The sequence below is a fragment of the Mus caroli genome, chromosome 9 (assembly GCF_900094665.2).
Source record: "Mus caroli chromosome 9, CAROLI_EIJ_v1.1, whole genome shotgun sequence".
Taxonomy (NCBI): Eukaryota; Metazoa; Chordata; class Mammalia; order Rodentia; family Muridae; genus Mus; species Mus caroli.
In genome coordinates, this window is record NC_034578.1 from 2607657 (window position 1) to 2632987 (window position 25331).

A 25331-nucleotide genomic window follows, 5' to 3' on the forward strand; every position below is an offset into this window, starting at 1 on the left:
GACCTGGAGGGCATCATCCTGAGTGAGGTAACCCAATCACAAAAGAACTCACATGATATGTACTCACTGATAAGTGGATATTAGCCCAGAAATTTAGAATATCCAAGATTCAATTTGCAAAACACATGAAACTCAAGAAGAAGGAAGACCAAAGTGTGGATACTTTGCTCCTTCTTAAAAATGGGAGCAAAATACCCATGGAAGGAGTTACAGAGACAAAGTTCCGAGCTGAGGCAGAAGGAAGAAACATCTAGATACTGCCCTACCCAGGGATCCATCCCATATATAACCACCAAACCCAGACACTATTGCATATGCCAGCAAGATTTTGCTGACAGAACCCTGATATAGATCTCTCTTGTGAGACTTGCCAGTGCCTGGCAAATACAGAAGTGGATGCTCACATTCATCTATTGGATGGAACACAGAGCCCCTAATGAAGGATCTAGAGAACGTACCCAAGGAGCTAAACCCAATAGGAGGAACAACAAGATGAACTAACCACTACCCCACAGAACTGTGTCTCTAGTTGCATGTGTAGAGGACAATGGCCTAGTGGGCCATCAATGGGAAGAGGCCCTTGTTCTTGTGAAGATCAAATGCCCCAGCACAGAGGAAAGCCAGGGCCAGGAAAAGGGAGTGGATGGGTTGGGGAGCAGGGCTGGGGAAGGTACAGAAGGCTTTGGGGATAGCGTTTGAAATGTAAATGAAGAAAATATCTAATAAAAATTATAAAATATAATTTTTACACGTAGTAGACTAGGAAAGAATAAGTTTGGGAACTCTTTCTAAGAAGTGCTTTTTTTTTATTTCAGTTCAATAAATGTGTGAAGACATATGTGTGTGTATGTGTGTGTGTGAGCGTGTGAGCGTACATGATTATATGAAACAGTTATAATGTAAGCTTGAGGATGCTGCAAAATGAAATATTTTAATTATTTTATTTATTTACATTGCAGACATTACCCCCTCCCAGTCCCCCTTTTCACAGTTCCTAATCCTATTCCTCCTCCTGCTTGTTTCCAAAAGGGTGCTCCCCCTACCAGCACTCCCCCTTCCCTGGGGCCTCAGGTCTCTTGAGGATAAGGTGTCTCTTCTCACACTGAGGTTAAACCAGGCAGTCCCCTGCTATATATGTCTGGCATGAGGGGGGTGGTACTCTTGGACTAGCCCATATATGCTGCTGGTTGGTGGTCAGTCTCTGAAAGTTCCCTAGGGTCCAGGTTAGTTGAGACTGCTGATCTTCCTATGGGGTTGCTGTCCCTTTCAGCTTCTTTGATCCTTCCCCTAATTCAACAATAGGTGTCCCTGCATTAGGTTCAATGGCTGAGTGTAAGTAGTTGCTTCTGTCTCCGTCAGCTGCTGGTAGGGCCTCTCTGAGAACAGCCATGTCAGGTTCCCATCTGTAAGCTCACCAGCGCATCAGGAATAGTGTCAAGGCTTGGTGCACACACCCACCCCTATGAGATGGATCTGAAGTTGTTCCAGTCATTGGACATCCAACAAGCTTGTGTCTCTTTTCCATTTTTGTCCCTGAAGTTTTTTTAGACAGGAACAATTCTGGGTCAGAAATTTTAACTGTGGATTAGTAACTCAGTCCCTCTACTTGAGGCCCTGTCTACCTACTGGAAGTGGACTCTTAGAGTTCCCCCCTCCCTAATGTTGAACATTTTGGCTAATGTCACCCTTATTAAGTCCTGAGAGTCTCTCACTCCTGGGTCTCTGGTACTTTCTAGAGGGTCCTCCCACCTCCTACCCCCAGAGGCTGCTTTTTTGCATTCATTCTCCAGGCCCTCTAGGCGTCTTTCCTGTCCACTTTCCCCCATACCTGATCCTGTTCCCCTCCCCTCATGTAGATACCTTCCTCCTCCATCTCCTGTGATTATTTTCTTCCCCTTTCTAAGTGGGATTGAAGCACCCTTATTTGGGCCTACACAAGGTATTTTGCATAATGTTCTGATTATTAATCCTCAGTCTAAAATACCAAAATAACTATCAGGAACCTTACCTTGTGAGTAGAGAATTTCAAACAGAAATTTTCAAAGCATTCAAATATACAAAGACCAGCATTTAAAAATATTTCCTTTTCTGTGATTCATTTATACAATGGAATACTATTCAGCTATTAAAATCAAGGACATCATGAATTTTACAGACAAATGGAATGTACTAGAAAATATAATCCTGAGTGAGGTAACCCAGATCCAAAAGGACATGCATGATATGTATTCATTGATTGTATTCATTGATTGTATTCTAAAAAAAAAAAATCTTGCATTTTTTGATAAGTGTGTGCATTTAAGTTTTGCATTTTTCTATAAGTGTGTGCATTTAAGTTTAATTAACTGTGGCACTTTCATATGTTATACAGGATTATATAATGATTTTAAATCCCAGGACCAAGTTTTCAAATACTTTCAAATTTCTAAGATAACATGAAATCACAAAAAAATCAATCATGAAAATTATCTGCTGATTAATTAACTGTATGGACTATTTTTTAGGTCATTTCTATCAGTTCAACAAAACTATTTTAATTTACCCGCTTATTTAAATTGTATTTTAAAAACTTGGACCATATCCAAAGAAGTATGAAAAATTTTAGAAGCATGCAAATTTGCCTTGTGACAAACACTTCAAAAGTCTGTTAAAATTGGTAAAGAATACTAATTAGAAAATCACTGATTTCATATATAAGATTGCCTCATGCTGGAAAGCTTCAATGTATTCTTAGCAGAAGAAACATGGGGACCAATTTATTGAAAACTATGAAACAAATATTTTGGATCAATAATTGCCCTGGATGGATGCATCTTGAGGAGAGAGTGAGTGAAGCCTCATTGGAATGTAAGCTGCCTTTTACCTTAAAGATTCTGTAATTTTTTTGGAATGACTTTTATATACTAGATAAGTCATTTGATATTAAAATTGATTCCATGTGGCATTGTAAATTTAGTATATTTGACAAAAGTGACCTTAAGATTGAGTCTGTAAATGATATGATATGGATATTCAATTTTTTTACTCACTAAGGGAATCCATGTTTTCTATATGTGTATTGCTTATTTATAAATTTCATCTTATTTATTTATTACTTATTTTTCCTTACCATTTTTTTTAAATAACCTCCTGGTAGGGATGGTTCATACCAGAGCTCAGGTGAGGATTTCAGATCACAAGCTATAGAGGTGAGGTATGTCCTACCATGTAGTTCCCAAGAATGTAATTCAAGAAGCTAGACTTGGTGGTAAGCACCTTTAAACACTGAGTCATCTCTTTGGACCTAATTGTCTTCTATTTGTAATTGCAGTTTGTGTTGAGTACTTATTAGGAGCAAATACCAAAAGGACATCTGTCCATGGAACTTTTAACAGTTCTGCTGTATAACACTTGACACAGATGCAGGAAATGTTAGAAAAGTGGGCTTGAGAACACTGGAGGTAAGTTTGTGTTTAGAAAGAAAATATCAGTATCCCCAAGAGTCAAACCAAAGAAAGTGAAATGTGATTATTAGGGAAGTTTTTTTTTTCTTATAACTATTAAGAAGTCTTCAGATCTTTGGTTCTGGCTGTAAGGCAGCCCTGCCTATAAAGCAATTCAATGAGGATAAGTGTAACCCTAAAGTAGGTTATTTGTCTAAGTGACAGTGAGGTAAGCTCAGGGCATCATTTCTAGGCTTTGAATGGTTTATATAATACCAATATTTTTAATTATAAAAATACTGTTTATCAACATGTGTCTCTGTGTGAATCTAAGTGTGTGTGGGTGAGTCTATGCAGAGTACAGAAGGGAGCACTGGGTCCCTAGGAGCTGGAGTTGCAGTTAGTTGTGAACCACCTTCCACTGGCTGTGGGAACTGAGCTGGATCACCTGGAAGAACAAAGAGCACTCTGACCACAGATTTTTCTCTGCAGCCCTCTAATATCCCTCTTAATCACACACACTGTCCCTTGCTTCTGACAGCCTCTGGAAGCTGAAGTGTTATTCTAGGTATTTTAGGCTAGAACTAAGTCAAAGGGATTCTACTTTCCAGCATTAATCTGAAAGTGAGCTTTCTCAGATGAGTCAAGATCTGAAAGGCCTCAGCACATATATTCAAGATGGCCTAACTGAAATCTTGAAATAGATATCAGAGACCTGAACTATGGCTCACACTCATCTTCCAAGCCCATCACCATACAGACCAAGAACTTCTAGAATTAAGATGAAAAATCCAGGTCATTGTTTGTCTTACAATTGTATTTTCTTTAAAAATATGGAGAAGAATATGCTAGGAATATCAAAGTGTGGAGGCAGACTTTATAAGCAGGACCTTATGGGAATCTAGGGATAGATAAAATGTGAAGTAGTATAACACTGATAAACATGCTACCTACCCAAAACAGGCATTTAGGAGTAGTAGTGAGCCCAAGAAGGAAGTAGACTCTGCAGCATTGCTCACACCCTCCCTAAAAAAAAACAGTGTGAAAACAGACAGATCTTTGAGTATGAAAGTAATTTGAGCTAGGGTATAACTTGTTTGGTGGAATGCTTGTCTACCATACACAAAGGCCTATGTTTGCTGTCAAGCACCACCAAATTGGTGTGATGGCCCTGCTTGTACTCCTAGCACTCCCTCCTTACGTGGAAGCAGCAGAACCAGAAATACAAGGACATCTTTAGCCATAACTCAAGTCTGACGCCAGGTTGAGAAGCATGAGACCCGGTCTCTAAAAGAGGGGTTACAGGGGATTCTGATGATATGACTCAATTAGTAAAATGCCTTTTGCAGGAACACAAGGACCTAGGTTTCATCTCTATCACCCATGTGAGAAAGACGGATTAAGTTGGTAGATAACTATACTATAGCAACACTGGGCAGATTCTAGGTTCTGTGAGAGAACTTGTCTCAAAAGCTAAGGTGGAAAGAGATTAAGAAAGTTATCCAAATTTCTTAATCTCTGCCCTGTGTTGGGGGAGAGACACACACATAGACAAACACGAGGTTCGGGGCATAATATAAAACCTTGCTATTGCTTATGTGAAAACATTTTGTTTACATGTCTTTTTAGTCTTAAAGAATGGCTTCTTTTCTAGGGACTTGGGTAAAATAAATAGACCTTGGCTTGGACATGCCACCCTATAATCTGACAGGGTAGACTTGTTTTCTTTCTCCTAGATTGTTGGGAAGCCAACTTGAAGTTCCACACTGTCCCCTGGGTGAAGAAATGGGCCCACATACATACTTTGATGAATCACTGATGTCTTACATAATCACCCATCTGTGAACTCAGTCACAAGGCCAGGGTTGGTTGCTAAATTGTTTTTAATGATGACTTTGCCAATGAGCTCATGTCTTATAATTTCCTGAAGCCTGAGGCTTGTTTCCTTGTGGCAGTGGCTTACGTATGACCTCCTTCAATGCTTTTTACGTCCAGGACCCTTGACAGGATGTTTAACATTACCTCCTACTTCCCTGTCTGAAGACTCTTCTTGTACAGTCCCACTCAACAGTTTAGCACACAAGGGCAACTCTCCTTCAGGAAGGAAGTGCGTCTGTGAGCCGGTAGTGCCAATCACCAGCACATTTCTCTTTAGGTCGATGGAACACTGGTGCCTCCTGAGCATATCAAGCCCTAGAAGGATATCCATGGGCTGCTCTTCAAGTATAGAGAAAGAGCACTGTAAGAAATCACCTTCAATCTGAATCTGAGCCAAATGAACGCGGCCCATAATCCTCTGTGTGCCTACTCCCTTAGCAACCCCAGCCCACCGTCGGTCTACCAGTCTCATTATATTACATCTCTCAGCACAAGCTTGGCTCATGATAGTCATCTGGGCACCAGAGTCAACAAAAGCCTTTAAAGGATGCCCATTCACTTTGCAGTTAATATAGAGCATAGCGACTTGTCCAAAACTCTCCGGAGCCTCTTCCATAGCTATGTTCATATTTTCTTCAATATTCTGTTGTCGAATTTCTTCTTCTATTCTAGCCTGAGTTTCCTGATCAAATGGGTTAGTAGAGTAAAGACGAAACATCTCTTGCTCTCTCAAGGCCCTTTCTCTCTGCTGCTCCATCAGGACCTGAGAAAATGTCTCAAGGTTTCCACTAAGCAGAGCTTCAGCCAAAGCAGGATTCCGTTCCTTCAACAGGGACAGATCATGGGGGTTGGAAAGCAGCATGCTTCGAATCAGGGCAGGGCTGTTGAGTTCCTGAGCAAAGGCCATATTCTCTCCAGAGGCCAATCCATGGGCTTGCTGTGTTGATGGTATATGTTGATGATGGTGATAATGGTGTTGATTCTGATGCGGGTGTCGGGAACTTGATGTTCCAGGCACGGCCGACCCAGACCCAGTGAAATCTGCTCGAGGATGGTTTGGAGTCCTTCCTGGAGTCCGAAGTCCAACATTATCCTTCTGAAGTAGTACAACCATGTCACCATCTTTGAGTCCATAGGATCCCAGGGAGCAATGGTCATCTGTGAGGAGCTGTTCCATGTAAACGATCTGGGCCTCCTCAGCAGGCACACCAGATTCAAGCTCACAGAGGACTCGGAAGTTTGAGAGTTCAAAGTCAGGGTTGACCTGGAGGGAAAAGGTTACCTCTGTGAGGTCCCTACGCACACAATACACAGTGATCAGCATGGTTTGTCCTCAGGGAGGCCACATTGGCAGAAAACATCTGGTGGATCACTGGCTGATTGGTGCTGGTTTGGGTGGATGTTTGGCCTGCCCCTCACACCTTTGTGTGAAACTCATTCAGCTTTCAGAAAGGCAAGACAGAGTGGGGGCTGCCTCCTAACCCCAGAGCCAGCTGATGCCCCATGGAGCCTTAAGGTAGCAAGTTCATATGTGTATGTGTTGCTTGGAACTTAGAATGTCTGTTTCCATAGAAATAGTTGCTCAAAGCCAGTGGATTCCAAGGCTGGCTCTTCAAAACTTACTTAGTACAGTCTATGCAGAACATCTCATTTTTCTTCTAAACATGTTAATATCTAGTCTGTTCACTGTTGGCCTGTATTCTACATACTTTTTCATATCTCTGAAAAGTGAGAGTGTAACTTTGACAGTTCAAGGGCCATGCTGCATCCTTAGTAGGACACATAGGTCCCTGCCCTTGAAGATAGACAGGTAAATCAGTTTGGGTAAGGATAATTGTTCAGCACTGCCAATAAACACCACAGAGGTTGTGGGCACTAAATAAATTACAAGCAGAATGTAGAAGGAGGACATTTTTGGGGGGTGAGAATAGGTTAGCCATTTCAGACAAAATGAAAGGCAGGAGAGAAAGAGGAAGAAGAACAGGAAGTTGGGGTAGGAAGAAGATGGAAAGGAATAAAAGAGCCTTGAGACATATGATGATTGCTGTTGTTTTCATTGACAAGTAGAGGGATCTGCAGCATAGGAAGAATATGGGCAGCCAGAAAGCATCTCAGGAAGCCGAGAGGGAGATATTGGTGAAGCCTAGAAAACACAGGACTGAGTAGTGAGGAAGAGAGAGGATCTCAATTGGATGGACACTACTTGATGTGGGTCATGTTGAAGACAAAGGTTCAGTAGAAAAACGGTCTCTAAAACAACCCATGGACACTGGGTAAGAAGAGGCTGTTACCATCACCACATGAGTGAAAGTAACCTCTGAGGAAAGCAGTTCAAAGTACATGGCAACTCAGAAGCTAAATATGTCTCTCTCTGACCCTGGGGCACAGTTACCCTCACTACCCAAACAAGCACCTACCTCAGAGTAGAAAATCTGCAGACAAATGTCTACCTATGAATCAAAAAGTAGTCACAGTTCTGTACTTGGACCTTATCTGGTATTTAGGGACTTTCAGCTGTGCCCCATCCGGCAGAGGCTCATGCATCAGCCTAAAAAGTATTATTTTATTTCTATTTCTGTTGTGTTTGTCCCAGATGAAAGACTATATCACTTCATGTTCTAATTATCTCAATGTGGCCATACTCTATATCCTTATATTATGAATGTTGACTGATTGCATAACAGGAAGCCTTAATTGAGTTCTGGGGATATAGTCATAAATGATATGAAATTCATGCTGTGTTCTTATAGGAACTTAGAATCTAAAAAAGAGACACATGCATTAAACACAAACTGCAGATGTTAAATATGAAGAAGAAACCATAGTAAAATTCTGAACAGCCTGAAAGAAATCACTAGTAGGAGAACAGACATGGAAAATGGTGAAGTCTGTTGAGTAGGAAAAGCTTTCTGAAAGAGACAGGTTTAGTGAGGCAGGGGTGGGGGTTTGGGGGTGGGGGGCATGTGTGTACAGACAGTGGTGGTTATGTACAGGTGGGGATGTGTGTACACACAGTGGAGAAACAGATCAGGAGGAGGAGGATGCTCTGATTTACAGGACTTTTTAATATGGAGAAATATACAAAATTTTAGGGGAAAAATAATTTCTTTTCAGGTAAAAAATATTATTTAGAGCAACTTTTACTACTTACAGAGATTTGAAGAGACATTTGAACATAACCATTCAATATCATTTTGATCATTGTTTTTGCATGTGTATGCATGGGTACACAGGAACACGGTGGCTGAAGTTTGTAGTTGCGCTTCTTGGTAATTTAATTCTCCTTACATATTGAGGGTCTGTTCCTGGCAACTAAGCTTCCAGAGTCAGCTAATCTGATTGCCCTGGAATCCCTAGGTTCCACTTCTAGGTGCAGGGATCACAGGCTGCCAACTAAACCTGTTTGGCAGTTTTGGGGGCTGCCAGAATCTGAACTCCTGGCCTCACTGCTGTGTTCCAAGTGCTTTACCCACACAACATTTCCTCAGGTCATTTGATTTCCTTAGTGTCTATTAAACTCTATTAAATTATAGAGATACTACTAGGGTTTTGTTATTGTTGTTTTGTTTTGTTTTTTGTAGAATAAAGGGTATTTTTGTGTTACTGTTCTTTTATTTCAGGTTTGGTAAAGGAAAAGTTGAAGGAAAAGTTGAAACTAAGATCTTCTTTAATGTTACCATTGCCAAGATACCAAACAGAAATCAGGTTAATAAAAGCTGTTCTGTTACCTCAATCTAATTATTTAGTTTTTCTAGCATTTTTGCTTTGCTGTTTACCTTTGACCCAGAAGGAAACAAAGAGCCTTAAGGTCTGGCCAATTAATTCTTATCGCCCCTAACTCAAACAGCAAGGCAGACTTGACAGGAATCATCTGGTTCCAACACCCACCCTGATCTTAAAACCTTGTTCACAAAACAGCTGGAATCTCCAATGATAAACACAACTCCCCAGGCTGTTTGGTATTCCTGTTTTGTATATCGCTTAATTCACTGGCTTTACTCAGCAGTATTGGTGACTCAAATACTGTATGTATAATTTTCTTAACCCAAATTTTAATTAAAAACATCATCTGATCATGTAATAAACATGGAAATTATAAACACTCCCAAACATCAAATGTGCCGCCATGAATCCCTGCAGTATAGAAGTGTAGATTGATGGGCTGTGAGTTAATCAGGTGTACTCATGTAGGTAACCTGAGATTATTGCTTTTTCTCCAGGAATACTTTAAATATTTCCTGAATATTTTTTCTTTGCAAGTGTGATATAAGAACATAATTGAATCCTTGAAATGTGAGAATTCTGCACAGTCTTGTGCCTATCTCCCAGATAATCAATTCTCATTGTACAGCCTAAATGCTCAGAAAATGGAAGAGAGAACACTGATTTCATGGTAGATTTAAAAAGAAAAAAGAATGTTTGTTTAATATGTTTGTTTTGTTTCATTTTGTTTTCTGGAATAAACCATGGTAATAGCTTCTACAACTGTCTTCTTTTTAAGACTTAATGCAGTGGCTCTTAGTCTTTCTAATGCTGTTATCCTTTAATACAGTTCCCCATGTTGTGGTGACCCTTCACCATAAACTCATTTTTCTTACTACTTCATAACTGCAATTTTGCTACTGCTGTGAATCATAATGTAAGTATTTGATATACAGGATATCTGATATCTGACCATTGTGAAAGGGTCTTTCAAGACCCCCAAAGGAATCTTGAAATTACGAACCAATGCCTTAGTGCAACAATAACAACAAACCTTAAATCATTGATGATCCCATAATCAGCTGATGTTTAAGGGAGTATATGTTGCTTTGCAAAGCAAAATAACTATGGGGTTTTTTGTGAAAAAAAAAAAAGAATTTTTGATTAAATTTCATGTTTCACATATATAATAATCAAAGTCTGTTGAGAACTTATAGTCCCTTACTTTGTTTAGAGACGTTCCTTAAAAATCTGCCTGATGGCTCAGGAACAGTTTCTTCCCTGAGTTTCTTCCCAAGTAAGGACCTGAGTTTAGATCCCTAAGACCAATATAAAGTTTGTTCTGGTAGCAGCTGTCTGGAATCCCAGGAATGTCAAAAGAAGCTGGGAGGGAGAAACAAAAGAATCCCTGGAGATTAGTGGCTAACTAGCCTGGCCTGTATACTCTGAGGCAAACAGCTTGAGACCCTATCTCAAAGAAGATGGAGGGCAAGAACTGACACAGGAAGTGGTCATGGAAATGCCACATACACATTCACAAACAAATATATCATACATACATGGATATTACACACACACACACACACACACACACACTGAAGAGACAGACAGAGAGAGAGAGAGAGAGAGAGAGAGAGAGAGAGAGAGAGAGAGATCAAGACTGAAGAGGCAGTTAAATCATCACTTCAAAGTTTTGATGCAATTTTGGAAAAAAAAATGTGGTTGCTAATGCAGCACCCCTGGATTAAGAACTGAGATTTCCACTGTTCTTCCATCTGCTTTACAGTAATGCACAAGCTTAGACAAAGTGTCAGTAAGAAAATAATGAGGTCTTAAAGTCAGAACACTCATTACATCTTCATTGTGCTTTTCCTTTAGGAAATTTTAGCTTCATTGAAACTATTTCTGAGTTATTTCCAGTATTACATGTTTCTGTATCAGCTCCCTTGCCTTGCTCAACCTGAAATTCTGAAAAGCATTCCTATTATGTCTCTTGTTCATGATAGGTGTCAAAAATAGGACTAATAACAAAGTGAACACAGACCTGCCTGCACAATGGAGAACAGTCCACTAGACAAAAACGTTAATAAAACCTTTCACCTACAACCATGTACATTTCTTACTGATTTCTGAATCACGCTGTTGGGAAGTTATTTTAATTTGTTATCTATTCTAATTATCATTATTTCTGGGCTTTGTCTTACCCTTTCCTCCAATCTATTCTTCTAGCAAATAAATGGAAGGCAAACATTTAATTCAAAGCCTATTGACTCAGTCTTGTAAAGTGTCCAGAAATGTATAGACACAATGAGTTGGTGGATGCTTTGAATATAAAAAGCATTTGTTTTCCACACTTAGAGATGGTCTTAGAAATATGTCATTAGTTCCTCATCATAGCTATTTAATAACCACTTTTCATTACCATGAAGTGAGCTGGGAATATGAAGGCAGACAGAAGAATGGGAGTCTGTGTCCTCCTCCAAACAAGTTGCCTATTAATGGAGATAAAAATCCATGATTGCTGAGTTGTGTTGTGGAATAGAAATTAATGATAGATGTATAAATAAGTGGTGGTTACTGTATTGATCAGGGTTCTCTAGAGTCACTGAACTTATGGGTAGTCTCTATATAGTAAAGAAATTTGTTGATGACTTACAGTTTGCAGTAATCCAGAGATGGTGTAGCCCAGATTAAAGGTATGTGCCACCAGATGACCTTGAACTCTGAGGTCTCCCTGTCTTAATCTTCTGGAATTCATAGCCACTATGCCTCAAGATATCCATGCCAAGATCCAGGTCAGAAACTTGTATCTCCAGATTAGGATCACTGGTGAGCCTCCAATTCTGGATTATAGTTCATTCCAGATATAATCAAATTGACAACCAGGAATAGCCATTCCAGTTACTTAGCAGGTAAATATATCTGTGTGTTATAGCAGTAGAGTTGTGGGAATTTTTGGAACTATCTAGAATCCTTACTAGAACTGTCACTGAAGTGGGTCTATAAGAAGGATTTCACCCACTTGTGTTCTAGAGAGAATGCATGCCTGGGGTATCACACTACTGTCTTGACCTTTGTTTAGTTTTGTTTTGCTCCATGTAAATTTTTCTGCCCATGTTTTCATGTGATTGATTCTGTAACCAATGCAATAAGATGGTGGAATTTGGCATATAGGAAGGATAGTCTAACTTTCTCAAAAAACAAAAAAACAAAAAACAAACAAACAAACAAACAAACAAAAATCCCAGCTCATCTCCAAGCTAGTTTCATCACAGACACTAGCACAATGGAAGTCTCTGCTTCCATGTGATAGTTAAAGTTGTCACTTTATGCATAAAGACACTGGTCAAACTGAATGGCTCATTGCCTTCATTTAGCCAGTGAGCAGCAGTGAAAATTCCTTCAGTTTTGGCTTTGTGCTGCCCACCCATCTCTGCCTGTTCTTTTCTCTAGTGAGCAAGGGTGTTTTAATAGAAAATAGGTAGAGGCTTCATTGGGAGTTTACCGCAAAGTCTTTACAGATGTTCTACGTGTGAATGTATATAATTGCTGAACATCTTATTACATTTTGAAGATTATAATAATGTTACAGATTGATCAATAATATCATAGAAAACTATCTGAAAGGAGTTATATTTGGGTTACTCACAGGCCTTTACCTCAAATATGTAACCTTTCAGTACAGAGCAATAGCATACAGGCTTCCTAATCATTAACTGATCAGACCATGGCAAAAATCACTGTATGGCAAGTCCCTTCATTTGTGGTGATGGACACAAAGGCCATGTCTTTGTACAATAGTTATCTATATTGAAAAATCCCAAATAATTAAGAAAAGGCCCCTTGTCACCCCAGACAGTCATTTGGATATTCTACCAATTGCATGACTGAGAGGGGGCCCTTCTGCAACTGTCTCATATAGGAAAGCATTCCCAGAGTGGCGTTTATGTGGTTTTACCATTCTCAGCAGTACCCGACTTGAGCTAATGAATTGCTGTGGTAATTAGTATGGCTGAAGCCCACCTGTCTGTAGAATTTCCTATTATTCCAACCGCGAAAATGAGAAACAACGTCTGGTAAATAAAAACTTCATTTTTTATAAGATGACAAAAAAAAAGAAAAATCAGCTCAGCTCTTATCTGTTTTCCTCCTTGACACTGAATTTAGCCTAGACAGGAAAGAGGGTTGAGGGTACTGGCATGCCAGGAGGCCTATGGGATTTCTTTTCTTTTTTAGTTTTTTTTTTTTAATTTGAACTTATTTATTTATTTATTTATTTAATCTTATTTATTTACATTCCAGTCATTGCCCCACCTCATTCTACCCTCTTACAGATCCTTACCACATTCTGCATCCCTCTAGCTTCCTAGAAGGGAGGATGCTCCCTCTTCACTAGGTCTCCCCCTTCCCTGGGACATTAGGTCTCTCCAGGATTAAGCACATCTACTCCCTCTGTGGCCAAACCAGTCAGACGTTTGCTACATATAGGCCAGGGGCCTCGATTGGCATATGTATGCTCCTGTTTGGTGGCTCAATCTCTGGGAGCTACCTGGCAACTGGGTTAGTTGAGTCTGCTCTTCTTCCTATGGGATTGCTTCCTCTCTCTTTCAGGTCCTTCAATCATCCTAATTCAAACTTAGGGGTCCTCTACTTCAGTACAGTGGTTGGGTGAAAATATCTAACTCTGTCTCAGTCAGCTGCTGGTAGGTCCTCTCAGAGGATAGAAATGCCAGGCTCCCCTCTGTAAGCACATCATAGCATCAGTAATAGTATCAGGCCTTGGTGATTCCCAATGAGATGGATGTAAAGTTGAGCCACTCATTAGACTGTCTTACCTTCAGTCTCTTCAACATGTTTGTCTCTGCACTTCTTTTTTTATTAGATATTTTCTTTATTTACATTTCAAATGTTATCCCCTTCCTGGTTTCCTCTCCAAACACTCCTTCCTTGTATCTCCTCCCCCATTCCCCTGCTCACCAAACCACCCACTCCTGTTTCCTGGCATTCCCCTACACTAGGTCTTAGAGTCTTCACTGGACCATGGGCCTCTCCTCTCATTGATGACCAACAATTGAAGACCATCCTCTGCTACATATGCAGCTGGAGCCATGAGTCCCACCATGTGTTTTCTTTGGTTGGTGGTTTAGTCCCTGGGAGCTCTGCTGGTACTGGTTAGTTCATATTGTTGTTCCTTCTATGGGGCTGCACACCCCTTCAATTCTGGGTCCCTTTTCCAGCTCCTTCATTGGGGATCCTGGGCTCAGTTCAATGAACAGCTGTGAGCATACACTTCTGTATTTGTCAGGTTCTGGGACAGCTTCTCAGAAGACAGCTATATCAGGCTTCTGTCAGCAAGCTCTTGTTGGCATCCTCAACAGTGTCTGGGATTTCTTATTATTAGAATGGCTGGAGAACATTTGTGCCTCAGTGGGCTGTGTCTGCTCTGAGGGGTGGGGAGAAGAGCTTCTTCAACATTCCTCTTTTCTATTAGTATTTATAACCCACTCACAAATATTTCATTAGGCCGTGCTTCCTAATATGTGCTTAACTACTGGTGTATTCTTGTGTACTCAGTATTAGGAAAATACCCACATGTTTTTTCTCAGAGTACCTCTTAGGAGTACTGGAACTAAGCAGAAATTTAGCCTGGCATTTAAAACCAGGAATGCAATTTGTAATGAAAGACCCACAGTGTGAGAACTCCCCCACTTTCTGACTCAGGAGAGGTGACACCCCAAATCACTAAGGAGAAACAGTCTTGCTGCAAACTGCAAGAGGACTTTTTATTCCAAGAGCGCTCTGGGACCCATAGTCATACACCACGCAGGGGTGGGTAACAGGGTATTTAAAGGAAGAAACTACAACTCATGGGGGTGGGGAGGGCGTTGTTGGAAAATACTAAAAATACCAGTTAAGAGTCATGAGGAAGTCACAAGTCACAAGGAAAAATACCTGATAATTGTGATTATTTCTCAAGACAGTTTCTTGAGAAATTGTGCCTCTAACAGTAGCACATTTGCATAGTGGGTTCCAGCAACAGTCAGGGTAGTTCCTTTTGAACAAACACGCCCTGAACCCAGGAAGCAGTTGGGTGAAGTAATGCTGCTATCCGTTTCATGATTAGCATGATTTGGAGCATTGAGTCATAAAGGTCACATTCTCAAGCCTGGGCGTAAAGGCCTAGTTTTGTTTGTTTGTTTGTTTGTTTTTTATGTTATACTTTTTCAGTAATACTGAGCACAACAAAGATAAGAACACTGATTTTGTTTTTTATTAGAAACTAGATGAAGTGAAACAAAAATGTCTCAGGCAAATCAAGCAAAACTGTTACTGAGTCCTTTACTTTTCTAAAGAAAAAGAAAAAGAGCTCAAAACACTGTTAACTTTTAAATAAAAGCTTTGGTTTTATTTTTTGTTTTGTTTTGTTGTTTTGTTTTTCTTTATTGTTTTGTTTTTTGGTTTTTTTTGACATTTCAACACCACATATTTTTAAGTTGTTTATTTTATTTGTTTACATTTCAGAAGTTATCCCCTTTTCTGGTTTCCCCTCTGCAAACCCCCTATCCCATCCCCCCTTACCCTGCTTCTATGAGGGTGCTTCCCATCCACCTACCCACTCCTGCCTCATCACCCTAGCATTCCTCTACACTGGGGCATCAAGTATTCACAGAACCAAGGGCCTCACTCCAATTAATACCAGATAAGTCCCCTTCAGCTCCAATAGTCCTTCCCCGAACTCCTCCTTTGGGGTCCCTGTGCTCAGTTCAATGGTTGGCTGCTAGCATAGGCATTTAAATTGATCAGGATCTGGCAAAGCCTCTCAGAAGACAACTGTATCAGGCTCCTGTCAGCAAGCACTTCTTGGCATCAGCAATAGTGTCTGGGTTTGGTATCTGCATGTGGGATAGATCCCAAGGTGGGGTAGTCTTTGGATGGCCTTTCCTTCAGTCTCTGCTCCACCCTTTGTCCCTGTATTTCCTTTAGACAGGAGCAAATGTGGGTTAAAATTTTGGAAATGGCTGGGTTGCCAGATCCCTAAAGTGGTGGAGGACATGCCTAAACTCTAGAGATGGTCTCCACAGGTTCTCCCTCCCCTTTGTGAGGTGTTTCAGCTAATGTCATCCCTGGAGGTCCTGGAAAGCTCTCCCTTTCCTGGAATCTTGGACTTTGTTTACAACCCACCAGTTCCCCATCCCCCATTGCTACACACCTCTGTTCAATTTCCTGACCCTCTGTAAATATCCATCTCCTTCTACACCTGATTCTGCCCCTCTTTTCCCCTCTCCCTCTGCTCTTCCTTCCAACTCCCTCCTACCTTCTACTCCTTTGATTATATTGATCCCCCTTCTAAGTAGGACTAAAGCATCTATTTTTTCGGTCTTCCTTCCTCTTGAGCTTTATGTGGTCTGTGAGTTGTATTCCATGCTCTTGGCCTAATATCCACTTACCAGTGAGTATATACCATTTGTGACTGAGTTACCTCACTCAGGATGACATTTTCTATATCCTTCTATTTGTCTAAAAATTTCGTGAAATCATTGTTCTTAGTAGCTGAGTAGTACTCCATTGTGTAAATGGACCACATGTTCTGTATCCATTCCTTTTTAAGGGACATCTGGGTTGTTTCCAACTTTTGGCTATTATTAAGGCTTCTATGAACATAGTGGAGAGCCGGGCATTAGTGGTACACGCCTTTAATCCCAGCACTTGGGAAGCAGAGGCAGGCAGATTTCTGAGTTCAAGGCCAGCTGACAGAGTTCCAGGACAGCTAGGGCTACACAGAGAAACTCTGTTTTCAAACAAACAAACAAACAAACAAACAAACAACATAGTGGAACATGTGTTCTTATTACATGTTGGAGCATCATCTGGGTATATGCCCAGGAGTGATATTGCTGGGTCCTCAGGTAGTACTATGTCCAATTTTCTGGGAAAAAAAAAAACACCAAAAACAAAACAAAACAAAACAAAACAAAACAAAACAAAACAAAACAAAACTGATTTCCAGAGTGGTTTTACCAGCCTGCAATCCCACCAGCCATGGAGGAGTGTTCTTCTTTCTCTACATCTTTGCCAGCATCTGTTGTCACCTCTGTTTTTGATCTTAGCCATTCTGACTGGTGTGAAGTGGTATTTCAGGGTTGTTTTGATTTGTATTTCCCTGATGACGAAGGATATTGAATATTTTTTTAGGTGCTTCTCAGCTTTTCGAGTTTCCTCAGTTGAAAATTCTCTGTTTAGTTCTGTTTTCCATTTTTTGATAGGGTTATATGGTTCTCTGGAGTCTAACTTCTTGAGTTCTTTGTATGTATTGAATATTAGCCCTCTATTGGATGTAGGACTGGTAAAGATCTTTTCCTAATCTGTTGGTTTTCTGGAATGTAACTTCTTGAGTTCATTGTATATATTGGATAGTGCCTCCAAAAAGAAAGTGGGGAGAACATATACTAGCAGCTTGAAAGCATACCTGAAAGCTCTAGAACAAAAAGAAGTAAATATTTCCAAGAGGAGAAGGCAAGAAATAATCAAATTCAGAGTTGAAATCAAACAAGTAGAAACAAAAATAACTATACAAAGAATCAACAAAACCAGGAACTTGTTCTTTGAGAAAATCAACAAAATAGATAAACCCTTAGCCAGACTAACCAGAGGGCACAGAGACAGTATCCAAATTAATAAAATCAGAAATGAAAAGGGACACATAACAACAGAAACTGAGGAACTTCAAAAAAAATTATTAGATCCTACTACAAAAGCCTATACTCAACAAAATTGGAAAATCTGGACTAAATGGAAAATTTCTAGACAAATACCAGGTACCATAACCCCTAAAAAATAGAAGCAGTCATTAAAAGTCTCCCAACCAAAACAAGTCCAGGATCAGGTGAGTTTAGTATAGAATTCTATCAAACCTTCAAAGAAGGCCTAATACCAATACTCTTCAAACTATTCCACAAAATAAAAACAGAAGGAAGACTACTCAAATTTTTTCTATGAACCCACAATTAGGCTGATACCAAAACCACACAAAGACCCAAAAAAGAAAGAGAACTTCAAACCAATTTCCCTTATGAATATCAATGCAAAAATACTCAATAAAATTCTTGCAAACCAAATCCAAGAACACATCAAAATGATCATTCACCATAATCAAGTAGGCTTCATCCTAGGAACGCAGGGATGTTTCAATATATGGAAATACATCAATGTAATAGACTAAATAAACAAACTCAAAGGAAAAAAAAACCCACATAATCATTTCATTAGATGCTGAAAAGACATTTGACAATATTCAACAACTCTTCATGTTAAAAGCCTTGGAAAGATCAGGAGTTCAAGGGCCATACCTAAACATAGTAAAAGCAATATATAGCAAACCAGTAGCCAACATCAAACCAAATGGAGAGAAAGTTGAAGCAATCCCACTAAAATCAGGTACTAAACAAGGCCGCCCACTCTCTTCCTATCTATTCAATATATTTCTTGACATTTTATCTAGAGCAATTACACAACAAAAGGAGGTCAAAGGAATACAATTTAGAAAGGAAGAAATCAAAATATCACTATTTGCTGAAGATATAATAGTATACTTAAGTGATTCCAAAAGTTCCACCAGAGAACTCCTATAGCTGATAAACAACTTCAGCAAAGTGGCTGGTTATAAACTTAACTCAAACAAATCAGGAGCCTTCCTTTATACAAATGATAAAAATGTTGAGCAAGAAATTAGAGAAATGATACCCTTCACAATAGTCACAAATAATATAAAATATCTTGGTGTGACTCTAACAAAACAAGTGAAAGGTTTGTATGTCAAAAACTTAAAGTCTCTGAAGAAAGAAATTGAAGAAGATCTCAGAAGGTGGAAAGATCTCCCATCCTCATGGATTGGCAGGATTAATATAGTAAAACTGGCCATCTTGTTAAAATCTATAGATTCAGTGCAATCCCCATCAAAACTCCAACTCAGTTCTTCATAGAAGAGTTAGAAAGAGCAATTCTCAAATTCATTTGGAAAACAAAAAACCCAGGATAGTAAAAACTATTCTCAACAATAAAAGAACATTTGGGGGAGTCAGCACCCCGAACTTCAAGCTGTACTACAGAGCAATGATGATAAAAAGAGAAACAAAACTGCATGTTATTATTACAGGGACAGGCAAGTAGATCAATGGAATAGAATTGAAGACTCAGAAATGAACCCACACCCTTATGGTCACTTGATCTTTAGTAAAGGAGGTAAAACCATCCAGTGGAAAAAAGACAGCATTTTTAACAAATGGTGCTGGTTCAACTGGCAGTCATTATGTCGAAGAATGCAAATTGATCTATTCTTATCTCCCTGTACAAATCTCAAGTTCAAGAGATCAAGGGCCTCCACATAAAACCAGATACACTAAATCTAATAAAAGAGAAAGTGGGAAAAGCCTTGAACACATGGTCACAGGGGAAATTTTCCTGAACAGAACACTTATGACTTATGCTATAAGATCAATAATCTACAAATGGGTCCTCATAAAATTGCAAAGTTTCTGTAAGACTAAGGACACTGTCAATAGGACAAAGCAGTAGCCAACAGATTGGAAAAGATCTTTACCAATCCTAAAGACTGTTTTATTTTGAGTACTAACTGCAGTGTTCTTGATCTAGAATGTAGAGCTGGAGTGGGCCTGTGTGTAAGAGATACTGGATCCGATGTTCCAAGGATAGACACAAATAACTACTTATGACTACATGAAATATACAGACATTTGGTTGATTTCAATGACTTTCAAAAGTGAAGTCCTATTAAGGTTGAGATAGCTGATATGAAAGATATGTTCTGTGGCCTCTCTACATAGAAAGTTGAAAGCAACATAATCAGCATTTGAATTTGCAGCAAGCCAGCCAAAAACAGATAATGATAAAAAACAACAGCAACAACAACAAAAATGTAATTGAATTTATAGCAATGGCTTTGGAGCAAATGTCTTCACAGTTAGAGACCAGCCTCTCCCCTCCTTGTTAGAATTACAGGGAGAATAAGTTTTTCTGGAGGAATATTCTTAGCTAATAAAAGTAAGAATATACTAGACAAAAGATGCTTAATGGGGAAGTAAGATGTTTCATATGTTTAATGTCACAGGTGCACGGCTTACCACAAAATCTTTAGTATCTGTTTTTTGAAAATATTGAATTGATCTATATCCAATAGTAATTTATAAAATGCAAACATTTAAAAATTCCTCATATAAAACAAAGACATGCTACTGTATCCCATGAAATGATATTCTATACCAACTGTAGTTGAGAAGAACCATCCTCTTTGCACCCTGACACAAACACCAGAGTCAGAACAGAGATATAAATCAATGCATGGAAAGCTTTTGAATCAGAGAAGTTGACCCCAAGTTCTCTGGTCCCTCCCTACTTACCTGCATGTTCATGGACACCGCAGTCACTTCTACCAGGGCCTTGCTATCCTGTTACATAAAACAGTAATGATAGTGGTAATCTCTTTTCCAGATAGTTTGGATAAGGACTCTTTGGAATAGTCATCAGAGAACAGACAGAAGATGTAACAGGTATTGTCCCAGATTGGAGTTCAGAAGCTGCCATGGTGGAGACAGGGCTGAGGGCAGACACAGCTCTGCCTGCCTTTGCCTCCCCAGAGCTGCTGAGAGCCCCCAGTCAGATTCCATGGGTCATCAGCAGACATGTGATATGTCTAGATATCCGAGGAAAGAGGGAAATGGGGAAAACAAAAGACTTTGCTTCCCTTTCCAGTGGTTGGAGGTTGACTTGTTCATGAGAAAGGCATTAACAGGTACTGGGAATGCTATGACTTTGTGATGTTTATGCTTTTGGAGCAGGCACAGCTACTGTTCTAGTGCATCTCTCAAATTCCACATGTGCATCCCTACAGAGTTAACATTTTCCCATTTCTAGAAGCTTTGTATGTTGCTTGTTTTTCTTGGGAGCTTCCCAGCAGAAGCATTATTCTGATCTTAGTTCTCCCAAGATGGCCTATGTCACATACTTGTTTTCAGGGGACATGTGCTATGACTGAACTTGAGAGAGCAGCTAGAGTCACATATTTCATCCATTGTGTTGATTTTTCCTGAACTATTTTCTTTGAGATGCTCAAGTAATTTTCAGAACAAAACAATGGATTTGCACCTTACATCATCAATCAAAGAAAATTGTGCTTAGTTTGGGGCTTCGGGAGGGTGTCTAGCTTTGTTCCTTTGGTTGGTGCTGGCAGTGCTCTCTACTTTGGCTCTGGATTAGCTACCTCAGAGTCCAAAGTGCCCCAACAGTGGGTCTGAGAATTTTGCATATTTATTGAATAATTCTTATATACAATCAAAGGCATAAGTCCAATTAGTGCTGCCCATATCTGTACAGGTAACCACTAGATCATGGAAAATACACCAGTCACGACATGTTCTTTCTCTCCCAGCAGCTAGCAACTACCAGTGGGAAAGTAATGAACCAGGGCCTGGAGCAAAGTCCCACAAACATGTAACTTTCTTTGTATTTTAAAGAATGATAATGTTTATATTTTGTTGATGGCCAAGGAACTCTCCAGATATTGATTCAGAGGATTGTGCTGCAGCTTCAATCATTTCAGATAATGTGTTAAGATGACAATGTCACTGGGTAGGAACAAGATCCATATTCTACACACGACATCTTAAAATCAGGTTGTCTGTGGACACTGAACAGATTTGACATTTATGTGTGCAAATGGGTAATTTGTATGCACATTTTTGACAGGGGTCTAAGTGTCTGCCTCATTGTTTTGACAATATTAGCAAATATTAGAAAGACACTGACTTCAACAGCAGTTATTTGAATGCAATTTGAATGTCAACCCACTGTGGTTCTTGCAGAAAATTCATATTCTCTGATATATTTTATATTTTGTGCTACATTTGCAATGTCTACAGAAGAATGATAACTGGTGGGTTAGAATGTTTCCATTGTCTTCATATCATATAATGTTGAAGTATTTTGGAAGCATTTGTGTAAGGATATTCATGACCTATTTGATACTCTTCTTCTAGTGAAAGAGAGGAAAACTTCATTTTCACACTAAATGCCAAATTGCATTTTATAATAGATCTTCCTGATGTGGATTTGCAGAAGAAAATCCTGTCCCTGGTCAGGTGATTTCTGACCACAGGAGGCTAATCAATGGCATATATATGGTACACATTATACATGTGATATATTATGTTGAAGTTTATGGGAGCAAATAAAAGCAAGGATTCTTTGAAGAAATATTTACCATCAAATTACTTATTTCCAAGGTTTTTACCATTTTCTTAACTGTGCTGTGTTTCTACATTAAAATATGGCTAATATTAAACATAATTTGACTTTAATATGTACAGGAAAATTGCTAATTTTTCCCAAGAGAAGCCCAGTGGTACAAGTAAGATACAATAGTCTTTCTGACAGCCTGTGGATGTTTCTGTCACAAACTGCATGTGGAAGTTTGTGACTAAAATAATATTTCATTCTTAGAAGCTCTGAGCCCTGTGTTTTCATGCCATGTTTTCTTAAACCTTATAGCTCCATAATGTGTTTTATGAAAAAGATAGTTGTGTTTCTTAACACAAATTGTCCTTATGTGATATTGGGCCCAGACACTCAGAGAAATGTTGCACTTTATCAGAATGGATTAATATCCTGCTTTTATATATTAGATTAAGTCCTCTTGCTATAATTCTCAATGTTCATTTCCACTGATGCTCAAAACACATCTTAGATGCCTCCCAGTAAGTGTGTTTGGAAATGGTTCTGTGAATCTCTCTTTGGTAAAGGAATAAACAGGAAAAAGCCTTAGTTACAAAAAAAGAAGATACTGAAACTCTGAGATTGAGATAAAGAACTGCAGGAAGTGAGCAGGAACCACGATGCTCAGAGACGTGTGGCAGGGACCACAGACGGAATAGCATAGCTCTTGCTCATCCTGCCACGCTTACTTACAAGATCTTTGGGTTACTTAATTATACCTTTACTAGAAGACATTTGAGGTCGTATCTGCATCAGAATTCTAATTATATACAAAGCTTTAAAAAGTGGGGCATTTGACTTTGGGAAGCCTACACAACACTGAATTGACTGTAACTGTTTTATTATATTAGTAGCTGCAGAATTTGGCTGTGACTGCTAACTCAAAGGTTTCTGTATATATGTTCCATTTCTTTGGGCAAAAGTTTTCTATTCTTTTTACTTTTTGACTGGCTAAAAATTCATACCAACAGGCCATTAAGAAAATAAATACCAAATCTGTACACTTTATGTAATTCATTACCCGCATGGAATCCAGGAAATTTTATGAGCAACAAAAAATAAACTACACATTGCAGTGTCTGTGTGTGTAGTTGTGTATATTAACCTAAATGTAAAGAATCTTGAAATTCAGACATATGTACTAAACTGGACTTAACATAGTAGTCATAGTAACTAAGATAAAATATCATGTCACTTATTTCTTGTAAGTTTTAAGGTCAGCTTGTTCCTTTCTTATCATTGTGGTTGGACCACATGTTTTGGAAACACACATTAGAAAATTGGAAGCATACAATCTGTCCCTTGTGGGTGGAACAAAAAAATATAGGGTATGGTAATGTGATACTTCTAAATAATAATCATGAAAGCATTATTCTACAAACAGTCCTGTTTTCCTCAGGCAGACTGCATAAATTAATGCAATAGTCTTTCAAAGGGATTTTAGTCAACTACTAAATCTTAAACAATGTCCCGAGGGAGCCCATTAAGTTAAAATTTTAAAGCACACATAAAAAAGGGCAATCAACTGAATCCATACTACAGAACAGAAACTTGCACTTGATTTTGTGGAACTGTTTTAATGAAGCAAGATGAATGCATTCAGTATATTTTAGCCTACATACATTCGGTATTATCTTAAAAGTTCTACTGTAGTACATAATTAAAGTCTTCTGTTATATCCTACTTTGAAACAATCTTCTATTATTAATATAGCATGCCTTTGTGTGGTACATTCTTCTTTTGTTGTTTGCTAAACTAACCAAGGTAGAATGTCAGGAAGAACGGTCATTTCCATGTATCAGATCACTGAAAAGGACTTTCAGCACTTAAAAAATTAGGAGGTTTTAACACTTCCCTGAATATGACTTTCACAGATGTCTTAGTTACCAGAAGTTCTAATACGCCTGCAGCCAAGGTCTGTATATTGTTCCTTCAGTAATATCTGTATCAGTAGCTATGTCTGTCCTTAATTTTGAAATATACTGTTTTTGTGTATCTTTGTTAGCTGTTGGCATGCTGAGCTGTGTAATGGCCATCTCAAAACTCAGTGATTTAAACTAGAAACCATGTTTTTTTTTTTTCATGTCTGGGGATAGTGGGTTTTGACCAACCGAGAATGGCTTGGATGATCTGGCTCTTAGCTTCAAGTTAGATCTATATCTGCTACGTGTATCTCTGACCCTTAGCCAAACTGCCTGTTCAACAGAATGCTCTGTCTATGACACTTGTGAAAGCTCAAGAGATTAAAATAAAAACACTTGAGAAAACTAACGGATGGCTCAGAATTAGTACTTCCCTCTGCGTTTCTTTTTTGCCACAATCCAGCCACATTCTCAGGACCAGCTCTAGCAAGGCAGGAAACTAAATTATGACCCTATGTAGGAAATGACAAATATATAACAGAATTTGCAAAATACAGAGAGTGAAATGGAACAAAAATCTAATCTACCAGTGGATGTTCTTAGGGACTGACCCATAGTTCCTTAATTTCCCAAAACAATGCTGTTTAAGTTGTTTTGGTAACAGATCCTTGCTAGTGAGTCATACTGAAAAAAAAAAAATCACTTCATTGCTTACATTACTGAAGCTACCACAGCCCAGATGGGATACATGAGTGGGAACTACTGTCTGACCCTTTATTTTTAGTCTAAAATTAAGGAAAAATTTAACGTTTACAACTCAAAATTCTTATTTGGTTTGCTAAACATGTTTCTGTAGCAAGAAGTTGTCCATTAAGGAAGATGTTCCCCTTGATTTCAGCCTAGCACAAAGTTCTTAATACAATACAGATAAGTCCTTTGCTGTAGAATATATGAGAAGGCAAGATCCATAACACAGAATTGCAGTGTATTCCCTGTGACTGATAAATTATTTAAGCATCCAGAATGAACCTAACATACAGTGAAATTGATATCGTTTTTATTGACATTCCTGTGGTTTTTAAACTGTTTCCTTAGTTGAAGACATTCATAGAGAGAATCTCATGCAAGTAGGATAGATATATATGGACATTTCTATTAATGAACTTGAAAAATATAATGCAAA

The 25331-nt window shown here is 38.9% G+C and overlaps 2 protein-coding genes across 6 annotated transcripts in view; one reads left to right on the plus strand and one right to left on the minus strand.

Moving 5' to 3' along the window:
- The window catches only part of Pdgfd (platelet derived growth factor D), a 240722-nt gene that overhangs the window by 114377 nt on the left and 101014 nt on the right, over window positions 1-25331 (plus strand). The gene's annotated exons all lie outside the window — the stretch shown is intronic.
- On the minus strand, window positions 5296-6798 carry Ddi1 (DNA damage inducible 1 homolog 1). The gene has a single exon (XM_021172111.2). The coding sequence runs from the start codon at window positions 6622-6624 to the stop codon at window positions 5398-5400; it is 1227 nt and encodes a 408-aa protein (XP_021027770.1). The 5' UTR covers window positions 6625-6798; the 3' UTR covers window positions 5296-5397.

What these genes read in the sequence shown, in the direction of transcription:
- Ddi1 (XM_021172111.2), bottom strand. Translation starts at nt 6,624, where the DNA reads ATGCTGATCACTGTGTATTGTGTGCGTAGGGACCTCACAGAGGTAACC.